Below are 19,886 nucleotides of genomic sequence, written 5' to 3'. Positions count from 1 at the left end.
ACACAACCCCCAGAATGTCTGGAGGACCACACCTGCTGTTGGTCGACGGGTCCACTGGACCTAGTTGGGAGATCTTGTTGATCACCAGCTATCCCTCCTTAAGCCACTGGAGGACGATTTTAGTGCCATAGCAGGTCAGCACTAGACATATTTAATATTGTACTTACAGTTATGATTTTTTATTACAAAATCTATTAGTTCTATACAGGTATTTGTAGTATAAGAACTGAAGTAAACCGAAATAAAACTGGAGAAAATTCCTTCAGTCCACCATGTTGGCTATACAAATAGCTTATGCAGTTCTTGCTCAAGTAATCTATGGTTTGATCCCCAGCGTGGGTAATGAAAGTAGCATTTTATAATACGGAAATACAGATTTCTAAATATTTATCCTTCTTGCACCACATAATTCTGACTATATATTCAGTAATGGAAGAAAAATAGTTTTTTGTTTGCAACACAATAAACATGCTAAACCATTTACCAAATAGCTATTGTTTCAGCTTCCCATGAATAAGACCTGGATTTAAATTGCTGCAGTTTCAGAAGAATTTATTATGTTTGGGCAGTTTTTTGCGAGATCGTACGATTTTCTCGGTCACATTCAACATCTCTCCATTAATCAACATTATGTTGTGCACTGTAGACATTGTCTGAGATAACAAAATGATCTGTAATATCGGTGTGTTACTCATATCATATAAGGAGACACTTGGCTCAGGATAAGCAATACAGTACCTGCCATTGAATTAAGAGGAAAAAGCTAATTTGTATTTATAACATATAACAATTCTACAACCAGCATAATAGATGAATGTAAAAAGTTGGTGCTTCAACAAACCAAATTGCACTTATACACACACAGTTGGCAACCAACAAAATGGCCTATTCGTGAAGTAGCTGCCATGCCTGCGCATATTGCAATTATAACCTTACTTTCTGACGTTCTTGTATTGTATTATTGTAAGCATTATACATGTAATTTTCATCATTACTGCCATTGAACATGTGGCAAACACCACAAGTTTTCTCTGGTTCAAGTAGATAGGACTTTAAGGCTATCCTTTTAATTCCCTATGGAAACAAAAGGAAACTTGTAGCAGCACTAGTTAACTATATTTAATCTTCTTGATTTGAATGTGACAATTTTACTGAATTTGCTTATCTCCTATTGTAACGTGAATATGTAACATAATAAGAAGTATGTACATCTCCTTTTCTTCAGATCGAGTCGAATCTAAGTTACCAGCATTCTTACTAGGCCACGAGGTTGCTTTTTAACAGATAGTGCATTGGGTTTTCCTGGTTCTTGTTTGTTTCAAACCCAAAAAAGAACACAATGCGTAGGTTTTCCTCACAGTTGTTGCACTAAGTCAGTGAGATAATTCTGCTGGCACTTCACATTGTCAATCTCTGTTAGTCAGTTGGTGATTCTCAAGATTAACTATACCATTGGAGGCACAACTTTAATTTTTTTTTGTTTTACTTTCTTGGGTTTTCAGTTTGACAAGAGGTCCAGGACGAATTCCTATAGTCCCGTCACTCTAATTTCCGGCAGCCAATCGCGTTGCAGATCGGCTATATTTAAACGCTTGTGTCTTGTGATTCACTGATTCATTTCTTAAGGCTCGATAAATACTTAATATAATCGCCCGCCATTTTAGCTCTATCGTTGGCGTTCGCAGAAAGCACACGAAGACGTTATTTGCCGCTCAATTATTTGCTGAATTATATTGCGTTTGATTTATTATCATAGGAGCTACGACATGATAATGTTTAACGGTGTGGCATATAGATTCCTCGTATGGTAGCTCAGCAACGTGAGAACAAAAATGGCTAACGATACTACCAACCAAGACTTTATAGAGCCTTCACTTTCTAAGACGTAAGCAAAGAGGTGGAGTCATGCCGGAAATAACAGCGTTGGGACTATAGTATTGCGTCCTCAGTGTTACCTTATGCAGAATAAAAATTAAATATATGGTCCATTGCCCTAGTAATTCCTCCTGAACCTCGCGCGGCAGTGGTACAGTTAATCTCGAGAATTATCCAGTATTTCCAACTAGAGTTAGCTACACAGCATAGCAACACATTTCCTCATTGAAACGTAACTACTTAAGAAGTCATACGGTGTTTTCCATTGAAACAGTGTGTGCTAAATTATTTAATAAGTGACTTGGGTTCGACCCACTATGTGCAATGGCAAATCATAGTCATCATCGGGGCCATACATCGTATGGGAATCTACAGTTTTTTTAATTAATAGTATGGGGATAAGAAAATGTTGTCTGTATGGAGCCATACAGCATATGGGTGCCTACGTTTTGTATGCAGAGATCTGTACAGATCTTAGACCATCTCTTGCTGTTCCCAATATATTTTGTTTGACGTTCATAAACAAAAATTGTCCACCTCTGCAACACTGGAATCCAGAATTATATAAAATACTGGTTGGAAAACAAAAAGTGCTGCAAATACACACTCCACGATTCAAGACAAGTGTGCATCTACAGTGGGGCTACATGGTGTATTCTTTAAATCAAGCTTGTTTTACAATTAAAATGTAAACCAAAACAATTTCTTTACTTCTTCTTTAATATTAAAAAAAATCACTAAATGACAGTCTGCGAGATAGAAATAGGAGAGTAAAATATATTTCAAGGGAAAAAACAAGGGGTGGGACGTACAGCCAAGAGAAAAATTACCATGACAGCACTGATAGTTATGTATTTTAGTTAACTGAGAATAACCGTCCTATGATTACATTTTGTAATATAAGAGTTACCTGATTGGAAACAAAAAAATTTTTTAGAAAAAAACATTTAAAATACCACAGAAATATTCCAGTAAGCTAAATATATATTTTTAACGGGAGCCCACACTGAAATAACCTCAAATTTGGTACTTCAACACACAAAAAATGTTTTTAAACAAAATAAAAATAAAAAGGAAGCTTATTAACCAAAAACACAGTTCCGATGATACAGAATAGACATGACAGAAGTTACGGCATAGAAAACGGGAATACCCCAAGAAAACCTGCACAACAGTCTTTAATCAACACAAATTCAATTTGAACTCTCAGTAGGAGAAAGCCAATCCCTAGCTGGCTAAGATTCCCACGGTGCATTACAAAAAAAAATGATAATAATACCAGTAGCAGTAGCAGTAGCAGCAGCAGCAGCAGCAACAGCAGCAGCAGTAGTAATAATAATAATAATAATAATAATAATAATAATAATAATAATAATAAAAGATCAAACGAAAATAAATGCGTTTTTAAATCATTAAAACATATCAGTCATTACACAAGTCACAAGGAAAGAACAGACTCCTGACAGTCCCGAAACGTGAATTTTTTAACTCACTCCCATCCACTAGCCTCTTGGGCCAGCCAACAGAAACTAAATTCAACACTCACCTTTCTGGACTACAAGACAGGTGAAGACTGCAATGCCACAAAGATCCTCAGCTAAGATTATCACATTGCAAACACCACTTCGCTTGTCAGTAATAAACACAAGATCTTTGCCTGCCTTCCCACCTCTATCTGTCCTACTCTTCACATGATTCACATCAGAAGTCAATTCTTTTATGATAAGTATACAGTTACATATACAAACTAACTAGCACATTATGATTTATGTTTTTATATAAGCGCCTACTTACCTTGTTCATTAAATGAAATTAAAAAAAAAAATAATAATAATAATAATAATAATAATAATAATAATAATAATAATAATAATAATAATAATCTTCCTAAATCATGACTATTCAGTGTTACTATTCCTCTCCACACACACGAGAGTCTGAAAGTCAACTGGAATCTTTCTGACAAATGATCAGATGGTTATACACAATATTATACAGTTGCATAAGATGATGTAAGCAGTGGTGCAACACTGAAGTCTGTTTTCCAAGTTCTCGTAATTGTAACGGGATTTCCAGCCTCATAGAAGTTGGGTGCCATGTGACATTTATTTTCTATTAGTTTCAACACGATGATTGCAGATGTAAATTAACATTTTAACTATCTTAAATTAATTAAGTTACCTTCAAGCATAAACATTTCATTGCTTCCACCCAGCATATTGCCATCTGTTGTGAAAAACACATTTCGGGATTTCTACTAAAAATAATTACTGGAACATAAGCCAGAAGTGTAACAGCTTAGGTGTGCCACAGTAGCTTTATTTACCTCTCATGATTGCAACATACTTACACTCTGCATGATACAAAAACTGAAGAACACTGTGTTTTTTCGTTTGTTAAATTCACAATGGTCTAGTAGCTAGAGCGCTGGACTTAAAATCCTGTGGATCTGTGTTCGATTCCCAATATACCCCAGCTTTATAACTTGTACCGTAGAAGAGGGTAAAGTCGATTAAAATTTTGCATTTTTTTAATGATATTGAGGTTATGCAATGGAGCGAAGTTCCTCAGAAAATAGCATTTTGTCGTCATATCCTTCACTTATGAAGGCACATCACAAGAACTGAATTACAATCTATAAAAAACTGTTTTTTTTTTTTTAAATTTGACTTGTGATCGAAGTTACGTGCTTAAATAGGGTAAAGTCGATCACCATTGATTTTTTAGTTTAAGATCGATTTTAAGATATTGCGGAGTAAAATCGATCACTGTTAATGTTTTTAAAAAAACAAATTAAGTGTATTACATATATATTTTATTTGTTATAAGGGGTGTAAAAAACAATAATAATCTTCAATATATGCCTATAGCATTATATACTGTATCTTTTGTTACTGTGATCATACTATTCGATACAATTAGGCCTATAGGTCTCCACTGTACAATCGTGACTATGATTGCCAACTTATAAAACATAAAAACACATTTTAATACTTCACATACCAACAAACAAAGATTTAAGAATTCAAAATTTACATTGAAATACCACCCTTCAATTATAATCTAAAATGCAATTCAACATTGCTTAGGCTTATATCAGATGTTATTTGAAATCTTCCCCTCCTCTTGTCACTTTAGAAACTACGTTATTCCCATAGTCAGGTACAGAGGGGTGTACAAAAAATGTTCCTTTGGCAGTGCTTCTCTTACGCAAGAAATTCACCATAATTTCGTCTTCCTCTTTCCCCACTATCCCATCAATATAAGCTATACTATGACACTTTTCTGTTTATAAGTGTTAGTTGGATGTATTTCGGTGAACAATTTATTCTTCCTGCTGGTCCTATCTGTTTCGAGTAGGTCAATGGCATGATCGACTTAACCCTACAAAGGTACAAGTTTTCTTAAAATAATAAGTTTCAATACTAACATTTACGAACTGCGAAACTATTATTTCAGGATACAATCTCAACGAAAAGTACTTACGTATACTTCCTGTCTCCTTTCACTGCTGACTATAATTTAGAGTTTGTAAGACTTTGTTTTCATTTAAGAGAAAAAGTTGAAAATAACAAGTTTCACTTCAACAGTAATTACAAAGTGTTCCCATTGTTGGTATTCGCAGGCTTTTTGTTGTCCCTCTCGCTTACATTTGCAATGTAAGACAATGAAGACAGCATAACAAAATTTTAACAAGTAACTGAGAAAATATAAAAATCGCAAATGATCGATTTTACACCCATTGATTGACTTTACTCCCTTCTACAGTATTAGGCAAGCCCAAGGTCCGGGTTAACATAGGAGTTTTCTCCGGTAACTCCAGTTCTCCTTGGCAACACAACAATCTTCATCATCATTTCATCTCATAGTAGGTGTAGCTTAGACCAGCCTCCTATGGCACACCCTTGGCAACGACCCTTTCAGTCTACACAATTGGTTTCATATAGGTGAATGACGAACAGTGAAGTAGCTGCCATTAGTTACATAAAAAAAGGTCTTAAGTAGTTCCTTCAAACAAAAATCAATGTGAGCAAAGGAAAAATACTGTCATCATCTTATTTCACACATCAGTGCAATACTAATCTTATGTCTATGATAATGTCACATTCTGCTGATAAAAGAAAATTTCTTTATATAAGATTTGGTTTAAGTAGGCACATATAGGCAGTCCATTAGCCAAGTGACTAGAGCATTAGCTTTCCGTGCTGGAAGTCTAGGTTCAAATTTCAGAGAATTCAATAGTAATATGTGTTACAAGAGCGGTATGTTGAAGTTTTCATGTTCGAGGAAAAGCTTGAAAAAGCGAAATGTAGTTGAGCTTTTTTAATTTCCGATTATTGAAAGAAAACATACCGCTCGTGTATCGTACATTATTTTGTGCGAAGATCGTTTGTTACATACCTGAAAGAGGAATTTCTAATTAGTTGCAATGAAATCTCCATCTTGGTTTCTGTTCAATGACGGCAAATTTGCAAAACAAAAATATCTATCTTCAACATTGTTGCTTTAAAATGTTTTCTGTGTTTACTATACTCCAGCAGGCCGTGATATACGTCTGTCTTTTTTTTTCCCCCAGTCTATGATGAGTCTGGAATCTTGTTGATTTTTTCACAGCTTCCTTAATGTTACTTGCATCACGAATGCAGTAACTTTAGTGGAGTTGTACAGTTTACTTAATTTTTACAAATATTTAAAAACAATAATTAACAGTGCAATTTAGGTGAAGTTGCAGTGGTAAGTTTCCAATTTATAATTATTACTATATTGAACGTCTCTAAAAATATGTTAAAAGCCTAAAGCAGTAAAATCAATATGTCACTTAAGCGGTAAGAAGAGGGAAATTGTTATGTGTGTTGGGAATACTGAATGTGGAATTTTAGACTTTCCACAGACTGGTTTTGTGCAGAAACCAAGCAAATACGCACGATCTCGCACAAATGGAGTTTGTAGTGGACAAAGATGAAGTTTGGAGCAGATTTTCATGGCTCTACTTCTGTTTTTCTTGTCACAATTTCACAACTTTCCATTAATCACTATTATCATTAAGTCGGTGTAATGCAGCTCTGTCTCTCTTTCATGGTTAGGAGCTTGAGGTCAAATAATCGAAAATCAAAAGTAAAAACTACTAGAAAAAATGCCTTTTAAAACACTAACATTGAAAGACTGAACAGAAAGCATCCACCCTAACTGGAACTCAAGCAGAGTGGTGTTAATATGTGAAGAGTTCGCGGGAAAAACGATGAATGTCACAGTTTTGTTAAGGTTGATGTCATTATCTAATTCAATGGATCACTGCGAAATTTAATGTTGTTCTTATGAAAAATGGTAAAAAGGAGAATTATCACCACGAATACAGTAATCCTTTCCTTTATTTTCTATAGAAACAGCACTACATCTTGCAGTTATAGACTCAATTAGATCATTATCTAATCCTTAACAGAAATATGACATTCATCGTTTTTCCCACGAACTCTTCATGTGTTAGCTCGCAAGTTCGCCAAAATGCCCCTAACCCATGTTAGATAGTAAATTACTGTAAGTGGTAAAGGTAATTTTATCATAGCTATCACAACTTACTTCATTTTCCATATTCAAATCTTCTTCCAGATTACTACTTTTCAATTCAGTCTTGCTAGATAATGATGCACCCTTCAACTCATGTCGAGGTGAAGTCTCAAGTTCTCGCTGCCACTGTTGTCGAAATGTGGTCAAAGCATCTTCCACATTCACCTTTTCCTAAAAACAAAATAAACATGCTTTAATAAACTACTAACGCAAATTTTTAGACATATTCAGGTGTGACAGCTGACAACATGTGGAACCACCAAACAAATATATTATGGATCTAGATTCATTTTCCGGGCTGAGAGGCCATGGTCTATTGGTTGGTTTTATACCAGATGTTTCATCTGCAACTGCGGCAGACATCTTCAGTGGAACTCTTCTCGGCGTACTGAGGCAACTGATCCTGTGGCTGGTTGTGCGGGCGTATTTATAGTGCAACTAGCGGGCCGAGGCCTGTTGTCGCTGTGGTCCGCGCTGCTTTGTTTGCTGCTCCCGTTCTGGGTTCTGTCCTTTTGTTGTAGTGCCTTCTTATCTGTTCTGTTTAGGACCGGGTACCAACACTTGTTTAGCTTTATGCCTTCTTCCTTGCGATTAAAGTTGTTGTTATGTTTATATATTTCGATCGCTTCTCTATGTAGATGGGGGAAGAAGTGCGTCTGGTACAAAACCAACCAATAGACCACGGCCTCTCAGCCCAGAAAATGAATCTAGATCTACAGACTCCGGCCGTGAAAGCCTACACTACAAAATATATTATGACCATTAATTCGAGAAAAATTCGTTCTGGCATCGGGAATTGAACCTGGGACCTCTCAGCTCTGCGCGCTGAGCACTCTTATGCTGGGACACAATCCACGGTGCCGGTTGAACTCCTCTCATCGCAATGTTTACGCCCTACTACCTGCATTTTAGACACATGAAAGTCATACATGCAGGAGCGCATATTTAAATGACTTTATGGCCATAATCAACAGTTTATGAATATGTGATGTATTAAATGTTAACAGTTTTCACAAACTGTTGTTGATTATGGCCATAAAGTCATTTAAATTTGCGCTCCTGCATGTATGACTTACATATGTCTAAAATGCAGGTGGTAGGCTGTAAACATTACGATGAGAAGAGTTCAACCGGCACCGTGGATCATGTCCAAGCATAGCTCAGTTGGAAAGAGCGCTCAGCGCGCAGAGCTGAGAGGTCCCAGGTTCGATTCCCGGTGCCAGAACGAATTTTTCTCGAATTAATGGTGATAATACACATTGACTACTTCATAGTAGTTGTGATAATATTCAATGAGGATGGCGAGACCTCATATAATGAATATGTGATGTAAGTATATTATGTATTTTTGGAACTACCAAACACGTATATTATGTATTTTTTTCTTGGTAAAGAAAGTTAGCAAACATTTTCCTCTTCAGTAATCTGGCAGTTACCTGGTCTGTTTCTGGGCCTAATTATCACAAGTTAAAATGCAACTTAGAATGTTACAGTTTTTCAGCTGAACAATAAAAAATCCTTGTTCGACTTCCTTTCAATCTATAATGAAGAAACTAAGAGGATGCTGGTCTACATTCCTGCAGCCAATTATTATTACTTGGTCATTGAGGTTTTGTATTGTTACAAGATTCTACAGTATATCTTATGTTCAGAACAAGTTGCTCTGGTTTTTCCCAAACCACTTAGAAATGGAAAGAAATAAACTAGTAGAAGTTAAAAATTCAAATCATAGTTAACAAATGAAACAAGGATGTCATTTCAGTTTTTGCTTGTGGGCGGGGTCAGATTTTTTTAGGGAAGACCTTATAGGGTATATTGCGTGGCATACTTTCTCCTTATTTCCTCTGAAATGAACTATTTGCCACATGGTAAACAGGGATAAATTGACATTCGAGCAAAGGATTTTCATTGTAGAGAATTATCTAAAAAGATATTAAAAGGTTTTTTTTGCTCTTTTGCAAAACTGAATTCTTTTTACATACGAGTTTGCTGTTCAACACGATCGATATGTTCTTTGGTCTGCTAAAAAAGTTCTTTCCATTTGAATAACTATATTGTTCTTGTCACAATGGCACAAAATGAAGTCTGGATACTTATAAGCTACAATATCAAACAATTTCCTATAATTCACTTTTAATTCTAGAATCTTACTTGCCCTTTCACTTCCCCTATTATCATTCAATTTCAAAATAGCCTATTTCTTTCTTTTCTGTAGCAATTGTTAATCGTCATAGATATTCGGTGGAATTGAAGCACTTTTCCAAGTATCTTCTAATTTTTTTGCTATCTTACTTGAAATCACATTCTCGGCTGGATCTTTGTTTCCAATCCCCTTCAGCTGCTGAGATCTTGCGGAGTTCATAAAATCTCCTCTGCTCTCGTAACAGATTTCTTCCTAGTCGATTTACCCATATTTTCTTCTATTTTATAATGCAAAAGACATAACAGCAGTAGAGCAAAACAAAATGCTACACTGCAAGGCACTCCCAACACTGTATTACTGTCTGGACATATTTCATCACTTAGTCACCCTCTTAAAATTGGCCTCCAACCCCACAACTCTTACAAATAAAGTAATAGCACCACTTCCCAAAACTCTTGTAAGCTATTAGAAGATACAATCAACAATAAATATTAAATCAAAATTAAATATAATAAAACCTTAAATTTCATCACTTTTATTTAATTTATTGAAACTCTAAGTCAATTAGATTCTATGCGAATAAGTTTTCATGAGCTTCAATACAATGAGATTTTGCAACTCTTTATCCCTATCCAAAATAAATATTCGACAATTTTTTTCCGATCCACCCTATTGTACATAGTCTATTATGTAACAGAAATAGAACTAACAAAATTTGTAAAACAAAGCAAATAACAGAAACAATAGAAACAAAAGTGCTGAGAACAGCTGCTAAAACAAGCTTATATCAGCAGTTAAGGAATCAATATACGAAAACTACGTGGCATAAAACTAATTAATAAACAGATAACAAGAGAAATGAATTTTTTTAGTAGGTTATTTTATGACGCTTTATCAACATTTTAGGTTATTTAGCGACTGAATGAGATGAAGGTGATAATGTCAGTGAAATGAGTCCGGGGTCCAGCACCGAAAGTTACCCAGCATTTGCTTATATTAGGTTGAGGGAAAACCCCGGATAAAACCTCAATCAGGTAACTTGCCCTGACCAGCAATCGAACCCGGGCCACCTGGTTTCGTGGCCAGACATGCTGTTACTCCACAGGTGTGGACAAGAGAAATGAATTAAATGTGTACATAACAAGAATGACTGCAATCAGAATCGCAGAAGTATCTCGTGACCTATTGTCAAAAGCAATTAGGAGTGTGGAAAAAAATGTATAGATAGTAAGCTAAATGAATTAACTGTCTGATTTTAAAATTATGACCGTGATTTTAATTAATGCGAACCTTTTAGCTTTAAACTTCAAAATAAAGTAGGATAAGAAAAAGAAGATTATTTTTTACAGCGTAGTATGATAGTTTCCTTCTTATTACGTAGCTACGAAATGAGCAAATTACTCCATCTCCCGAGTGGAAAGCAGCAACTCTGGCTATTCGTGGGCATGCATCTACACACTGGTTACAGAGACAGTACAGAATTGGTGATTGAACAAACCACAAACTGTATTATGGTAATGTAAAATATGTTAAAATGTCATTTACTCACCCAAATTAAGCAAGGAGATTCTAAAAAGTTAATAGGGAGGGAGCACACTTTTGTCTTTTCCCAACAGGATTATGTGACAGCACACAGTTCAATGTCCTGTGAACGAACTTCATACGATGGCCAGGAATAAAATGTATGGTCATCTCAATCCCCTAACCTCTGTGATTTTTATCTCTGGGGAACTTTAAAGATAAGGTGTATAAAAATAATCCACATACACTGGAATAACTGAATAATTGCAAAAAAGTAAACATGCCTCCATTGCTCAAAGGGATTATAACGAGAGATGAGTCATTTCTTAAGCAGATGCCAAAAATACTTGGAACAAGAAAGCAGACAGTTTCAGGACCTAAATCTGAGTAAGTAAATAACGTTTTAATTCCTTATACTTATACATAATATTGTACATTAACAATAACAATTTATGGTTTCTCAAATCATCAATATGTTGTTGTTTTGTTGTTTTCTAATGCCATGCGTTTGACAATAAAGTCATTTGACCTCTTGCACTCCAATATTTTTCAAAGATATTATCATGGTCAGCCATTGAAGCACAGGTTTTGAGGTGTTCCGAATCCATTTCTTGGTTTGAGTTGTAAAACGGGCCGTTAGGGGACTGATATATTCCAATTCTATGCAGGTATTTGGCCAAACAAACATGGCCTGTTGCCAATCTAAATGCAGCTACAGACGATTTTCGTGGTAAATCGGGAATTAACTGTGGATTATGATGCAGAGAGTTCCATTTTTTCCCTTGTGATTGTGTTATCAAATTTTGTTTGTTGAAGTCTAAGTATGTAGATTTAATAAATCTTTTCACAGAGTAACATGTAGATTTAGTAACAGGTCTGTAAGTAGCAGTACTGCCCTTCTTTGGTAATGCATCCACATTCTCATTTCCCAGGATTCCACAATGGGATGGTATCCATTGGAGTACAAAATATTGAACTGTCTCTGTAACTGGTATGCAGAAATGTGACTGCCAACAGTCTAAGTTCTGCTTTCCAGTCTGGAGGTAATATGCTGACCCAGTATAATGAACTAAGCTTATTAAAAAAAAAGAACAAAATAAGTTTCATTCACTAAAATAATACTCTATAATATGCCGAAATAAAATAAAAATTATAGAATCAATAAATAAAATTTAACTTAGGCCTACCTCAATTCAACTCAACTAAAGTGAATACAGCAAACCTACTTTATCAATTCCTTTCATAATTCATAATAGTACCAAAAATAAATCAAGAAAATTAAGACACAGGAAGCATTCCCAGAACAACTAAAACATTGAATTAGCCTATGAAATAACACTAGGTTACATACTACATGAGAAGAGGAAGACTCCTCTTGTTCCTCTCCTTCAACATCACTGCCTCCAGAACTCTGTCCAACGCCAGAAGCTCCTCCACTTTCTGGTGATCCACCAGTACTTCCCGCCACATTAACAGAGGGAAGTGTGCCATTATACTGATTACTTGACTGCAATAATAAAATATCCGTACTGATTTTACACATACAGACCATTATTTACTTTGGGATCATGGAGAATAGAATGAAGTTGGTTTAGTTTCCCAGATATGTCATGAATTGCATTATAGTATCATAAAAAGAAGCATCTTTAGAATTAATCAGAATTTTTCCTACGAAATACGAATACATAGGCCCTACTTTTCATGCACAGAATAACAAAATTAGCATGCTGAAATGGCAGTACAAGAATATATGTTATTATACACAATATTTAAAGATCTTTAGTTGTAAGATCGCTAAGCAATGATTTAAGCCAAACTAGTAATTTAAAATCTAACTGAACTGAAATGAAATCGTATATTTACACCACAACCACAACTTCAATGTAGATATACAGAGCGTTCGCCTATGGGTGGGGCCAGGAAAGCGGCCTGCCTGCGGTGTCGCTTGCGGGAATCATCTATCCGTAAGCTTCTGCTTTCTATACTATACTCTGTAGGGTTTTAATTTTAAAAGTTTAGCAGCAGTAAAGACTGATGTTTTTGAAACACTAACTTCCTGTGAAACAAGTCTTAGAGATTTATTAGGAGAGCGTGTAAATGATGCACTGATTTCATCAATTTTTTCTTCCGTCAATACTCTTTGTTTTCGCTTAGGAATTGTAGCATTTATCGACCCTGTTGCCCTTAATTTGTTAACAAGACGTCTAACAATTTCTCTACCCTGAATTGGAGCACCCGAATATTTCACTTCAAATTGCCTACGCACCTCTCTACATGACTCTGTTTTCACATATGCATCATAGTACATAAAAACTCTCTGTTCAAGCGTGAATTTTGCGTTTTGCATTGCTAACAAATTTTACACAACGCTGAATATTTAAGCAACTGTGTCAAGAAACTGCACTGTAAGTATTAAATACTGCAACAGCTGGCTCACAACTGATAACTTGTCGACCTTGATGTCCTTGATTGTTGAGCGTGTCTCAACAACTGCACGCATAAAGTGGCGTATCAGTACATGCCGCTTTCCTGGCCTCACCCATAGGCGAACGCTCTGTATAATAGTTGCATATGACAACAAAAATTCTCCTATGCTTCGATTTTACAATATAAGATGGTGTTGTAGTTCATTGCGACAGAATAGGGCCTACCTGGCACAACCAACTACCATTGTTAGTTCATTGCAGCAGAATAGTTCCTAGTTGGCAATACTAATTACCGAACAAAACAAAAGTTGAATAGAGGACTGATATCTTTAAACATCTAACATCCTACTTAAGTTGAAGCAAAACTCAATTTCTGACTGCTACTGTAATCCATATCTCTGATAAGTTACTGGTACAATACAGTTCCCATAATGAATTTTAAAAAAAATATACAATTTTTATGACAGTAACAGATGTAAAACTAAACTTTTGTGTTAAAAAATAATCTTGGAGGCTATCTACTATAGTCTATGAGGTGATGATCGTGAAATCAGAGCAATGATTACAATAAGAAATCAAAGTATTAAACAGATTTGACCTAACCTGCACTTTTCCACCACAAATCTCAAAGGATGTAAGGAATTCAGGCATGATCCGAGAAAAGAATAGTACACTAAAGTAGTCTTTTTAATTACATTTTAGTGATTGTTTATAGTGACCTAACAAATAGTGAACAGATTGTAATCAGACAGGCTAATTTATTTAAAAACTGGCCAGAACTAATCTTCAAAACTATATCTCTACATCTTTTCTGTATGGATGCACCTGAACACGGTCTGAAAAATTTGGCCCAGGTATGTAAGTAAAGATTCAATAATTGGCGCCTGAAATCTAAAATACTAGGTAATTCTCCAGAGAAGTTACCCATTAAAAGAGGCATTTTCTTTCACTGGCTTCTGTGACATGTAATTATATATGGTAGTGAAAAACACGTGATTTTTGGTAGCAGCCACAAATATCTTCAATATAAAAATTGTCTGATATTTTAATGCACTTGCAGCCTCCCACCTCCTACTTGTTACCAGTATCATAAAATATTCGAGGAGTACGGACGCAATCCTAGGGAATCTGACAATTCGTCCTGGACCTAGTAGAGGGATACGGTAAGTGAGATGTACTTTCTTGTGTAGTTCCCCTGGAAACTTATACCCTAAAATATTGCCTTTTACAAAGTACACAAAATTATTTAAAAATCCATGATAAGCGTGATAATGTATTATTGATGATCACATAAATAGATAAAAACAGATACGCCTGACGTACGGGACTTAAGGCAAGTACTTATAATGAAAAATCTAAGAGGAGATAGAAATTAATTTTAACAGTCCAATATGGGAAGGGGGGGAGGAAAGAAAGCTGTATTTTGGGGGATTTTCTGATGCTTTGAAACATACGGTACTTTTATAGTGAAGAAAAAGTACAGTATATATCTTGAAAGGCGTTAGAATTATTTACAACGCCTTACTATCACATGTGAGCTTCAAACACAATATGTTACAATGTCATATTTACGTAGGTTACTGCGTAATATACATACATACAACCGGTTTAAAGGAAGAGGCCACTGTTTATTTACGATCAACTATCGAGTACAATCTTTAAGAACTACCGAAAGTCGTATATCTGGATTTGCACAAACGCGCAGAAGAAGTAGTAGAAATTATTCGTTTACTTGTCACAAACTTTAATTTTCAAATTGGTCGTCTGCTTTTACTAGTTATAATACATTTCCGAACACACTTCTTACGACTCCTCGCTATATATTAATCAGCAACGAACATAATTCAAACAATTCTCTATCACATACATAACATTCCTGGTTACCCACCATGATCTTTAGTATTCGTTTTATACGTTGTCACTTCAAGGCAAGGATTCGCGATCAGAATATCGTACAACAGATCCAAAACACCTTTTGGCCTTGAGAACAGCAGCCATTGTTTACAACAACTCGTCACCTTCGAAGCGCGTTCACTTTTGGAAGAACAACCGCCTGTGTTTAGTATTCTTTCCATTGATCTCCAAACAGTTTCCAGTTTCTTTTTTCTTTTACATTTCGTTAGCTAACCGAAACCAATAGGCCGATTGCAGAAACGATGACCGATTTTACACCTTAATACTATTTATCTAAACAACGTCTGAATTTCCGTTCCTTAAACAATGTTCAGCTACAGTCTAGTATATGCGAAGCTTGAGTTGTGAGGGTACTAGGAACAATAGACTGTGCAGGTACTAGTTCGTATTGTCTGTAATGAGGCGATAGTAGCGATCCAGTGTTTAGCAACTATCTATGGATGTTGGATGCATATTTACTACGTATTGAGCTTTGTAATAATAGTTTGAGATTGCGTGAATAATTTACTTGACTGTGGTTCAGCCGCTGTTTAGCAAGACCAGTGTCGCCAACAGAAGTGTATGGAAAATCTTCAAACAGTACATAAAAAAATATCAAGATTCCTTAGTATGAATACACAAAGTCTTATTTTTATCGCTAGTGAGTGCTGAAAAATTCGCTAAATTCCTAGTTCACCACTACGAAAACTATAAGAAATTGTCGCCAAAAACAGTGTTAAAAATTGCCAGATTTAACGACAAAGTCGGTGATTGGCAACAGTGACTGCCAGACAATTTTGCGATCAACAATGGCTTAACGTGGGCGCCAAATGTAAATCAGGTGACTTACGACACAGATATCATGGCTAAATGTCAGGGAACTTCTCAATGGAAGAAAAGTTCGTCTTATTGGACATATTGAAAAGTTATGACAACGAGAGCAAACCGTACAACAGTGATACATTAAAGAAGAAGAAGGCAGCAAAAAATAACATGTTTTCAATATCAATTTTCCCCAAAATTCATCATGTGATAGCAAGACTTAGTGGGTAAGTTAAAGTATTTTTTTTTTTCCATTTTACCCATAAGAATAACAATTAAGTCGCTCAGTGTGAGATAGTGAAATGTGTGGAGTAAACATAAACGAGGAAAAATGGACTGTTAAGTGAATAGGTGTGTACTAAATAACATCGAGCAACAAGTACCGGTACCTTGCACTTTCCTTTGAAGCGCGAGAGCTTCTCCGTAGGTCTCAAAAGCATAGGCGAATATAGAATAGACTTCCGCCGATTTTAGCAAGACTTCTGACTTCTGTTGCATTCAAATAGTTATAAAATACGATAATTTGGTCCAGGGAGCATCCGTTTTTGGTGCAAAGATAATTCGTTTGGCGTGTTTCTTAATTGAAATTAACCTAAGTGGGTCGGTATCTATTCCAAAATCGGCGGAAGTCCCTTAACGCTCGTTTAACCCGATTTTCTTGTGTGTGTGTGTGGGGGGGGGGAAATCACACTAGGAAAAGAGGGGGTTTATAACCCTCTTGCAATAGGAGGATAAAGTAAGCTAATTCATAGATAGTTACATATTCTTATCATGAGCATACAAATGCGCTCACACGCATAAAAAGACAAATACATACTTTTTTACAGAAGAGAGGCTCGAAGGTATGCACCGCAGCATGAGGCTTATTGTGCTTACTATTCCTGTCCTGTGAATGATTTCTGTCGCCCAACGGTCGCGCTCTTGTGCAAATATAGCACACTGACCATAAACTTAACCCGAACTGTGGTACTGATGACAATGGCATTTGAATAAATTATGGCGAAATGAGTCCGAGATCCAACGCTGAATTAGTTGAGAAAAAACATCGGAAAACCCTCAATCAGGTAACTTGTCCGAACAGAGATTTGATTCGTTTCACAGTCAAACATGCTAACCAATACTCCACAGCAGTGGACAATGATTCATAATAAAAAATAAGCATATCTTGTAAAATAGAATATCTTACCACAGTCTGCAAATTTAATTTAAATTAACATTAATTACAAATAACACGGTAATTTTAAATTAAATTAATGATAATCTAATTTAAGAACTCGTCTACATTTTTTGATTCCAAGAAACACATTTTATCATCGAAATTAATATTTATTGAGATTATGTTCAGTATTATATAATTTTACTTTATTGGATATAGTATGTAACATTTTGGATTAGATTTCAGTTTTTACATTATGCAGTATATGAGTGTGATATTGAAAGCTTCCATAATGTCACACTTCCAACCCTTAACTTAATATATAGGTATATTCTGTATATTATAATTTAATTTAAAATATTGTAAATTTCTTTTTTTGTCTCTCTCAATCTCCTTCATCCATTTCTTTCCACTCCTGTTTTCTCTCTCTGTTTCTATTTGTAATTATTTTATTTTGTTTATAAAGTAACACATGTAACTACTGTAATTGAAGCTTTTCATCTGTTGTAGTCACATCTCTCCTTGAATATTCCGCTGAAATCATAGTTGTATAGGCATGAATATTGTTCTACTAGTTGAAGGCAATATTCTTTTTTCCTTCGGCCATTTCAAGCTACTGGTTGCGGAAAGGTAGCGAGGAGATTGATATGTTGATCGTCGCCACCAGGGGCCTGTTTCTCAAAAATACTAGTGCAGTGCAACAAAGAAAAAATAATAAACCCAATTCAAAAGAAATAAAACCAGTAAAATAAGGAATTACAAACCAAATTAATAAAGACAAAAATAAACTAAAAATAGGAGCAAAATAATAACATAAATAGTTAGACAAAAAAGGAAATGCTTGCTCCTTGGTAAAAAGCTTAATTGCATCTCTAAAAGGCTGAAAAATACCAATAAAACCAACCTTATTAGGACCCTTACGAATATGAATATAACCAAGAACCTTATGTTCTAATAAGGTTAAAAAAGCAACTCCAACTATAACAAAAATAACTAATAAAATAAAAATAATAAATAAACCAAAAATTTCCCTAACCATAAATACTATTTATAGAATAAATCTACATTCAAAGATTCTAAATCCATTGCACTTATCTGCCAAAATAGTAAAATTAATAATAATCATAAAACAAAAAATTATTCACATTTACTAGTTACCAGAGTATATTTCACCAGCTCTAGTAGATTCTGTTTCTCAAACTATGTTACCAGTCTAGTAACTTGTGACAATTTTTTACTAATCACATGATTTCTTTCACTAGTCAGCTGATTGAGTTCATTTGTTTATACATTGGTAGGTATTGTTATTTGAGATTCGAAGGCTAAGTTGTTTGTGGTTTGGTTTTAATTTCTCTTCTCGGCTAAAATTGGCCATCAACTGGAAGCAAATTAACTATACTCAATATGATTAATGAATCAAAGGATATATTATTCTGTGCTTTTTCAAGCATATTAACAAAAAATGATAAAGTAAACGAATGGACAAAAAATTTTGTAATGTGTGAGGCTATGGAACTGATACCTCAAAACAAAGATTATGCATACGTTAGGGACACTTACTGGCCCAACATTAAGAAAGCAACTTTGATAAGTACCTACCAATTCAAGTTCACAGTTAGTATCATAATGTGAACATATTATGTAGCTAGTGGGTCTACTGCCGACATGAATGCCACTTATGACTTGATGAAAAAATCGCTATTTATTATTATTTTTTTTTTACATTTGATCTATTCATAAATTAGTGCAGTTTTATATTTAATTTGTAGGCTAAAGTTGACAATGTCAGAAGAACTGGCAGTGGAGAAGGAAAGCCAGCAAAATTACTGCAGTTGATGAATTGGTATTAGATTATTAGGAAAAAATTCTGAAAGTGTTGCTGGTCTAGGACAGAAAGACCAGATGGCATTGGAAAATAATCAACATCCCAATTTGTAGAGCAATTTGTATTTGAAGCTATGTTTATATTGCATGACTTCTATTTGTTTGTCTTGTTATGGCAGGTCCTACTATATTTAATAACTCATCAAGCTTTTCAGCACTTTATCTAAACCGTTAATTACATTTAAACAATGCTCCCATAAAGAAATAATTGTTCTTTCTCGATATAGTTTTAGCTCTTCTCACAACTACTTCATCACTTCAATGGGAACCACTTACTTAGTGGCTTTTAAGGAACCCAGATGTTCATTGCCGCCCTCACATAAGCCCGCCATTGGTCCCTATCCTGAGCAAGATTAATCCAGTCTCTACCATCATACCCCACCTCCCTCAAATCAATCGGAACCACTAAATAACATATTAAAATAATGTTTATTGGGTTATTTTACGACGCTGTATCAACATCTCAGGTTATTTAGGGTCTGAATGAAATTAAGGTGATAATGCCGGTGAAATGAGTCCGGGGTCCAGCACCGAAAGTTACCCAGCATTTGCTCGTATTGGGTTGGGGGAAAACCCCAGAAAAAACCTCAACCAGGTAACT

The 19,886-nt window shown here is 35.2% G+C and overlaps 1 protein-coding gene and 1 long non-coding RNA gene across 3 annotated transcripts in view; one reads left to right on the top strand and one right to left on the bottom strand.

The window, feature by feature from the left end:
* LOC138712370 (F-box only protein 9) overlaps window positions 1-15,729 on the bottom strand; it is a 38,670-nt gene extending 22,941 nt beyond the window's left edge. Inside the window, exons 1-3 of one of the 2 annotated variants that reach the window (XM_069844044.1) lie at window positions 15,419-15,729; window positions 12,456-12,611; window positions 7,453-7,611 (exon numbers count right to left, since the gene is read on the bottom strand). In XM_069844044.1, the coding sequence (XP_069700145.1) occupies window positions 7,453-7,611; window positions 12,456-12,611; window positions 15,419-15,421 (318 nt within the window). In that variant the 5' untranslated portion in view covers window positions 15,422-15,729. The remainder of the gene's footprint in view (window positions 1-7,452; window positions 7,612-12,455; window positions 12,612-15,418) is intronic. The other variant, XM_069844045.1, reaches the window with a different exon arrangement.
* Window positions 1-19,886, top strand: part of LOC138712376 (uncharacterized) — a 47,121-nt gene that overhangs the window by 18,211 nt on the left and 9,024 nt on the right. The gene's annotated exons all lie outside the window — the stretch shown is intronic.

This window comes from Periplaneta americana, chromosome 13 (assembly GCF_040183065.1).
Source record: "Periplaneta americana isolate PAMFEO1 chromosome 13, P.americana_PAMFEO1_priV1, whole genome shotgun sequence".
Lineage (NCBI taxonomy): Eukaryota > Metazoa > Arthropoda > Insecta > Blattodea > Blattidae > Periplaneta > Periplaneta americana.
The sequence above is the reverse complement of the archived record's forward strand: the minus strand, read 5'-3'. Positions and strand labels throughout refer to the sequence as shown.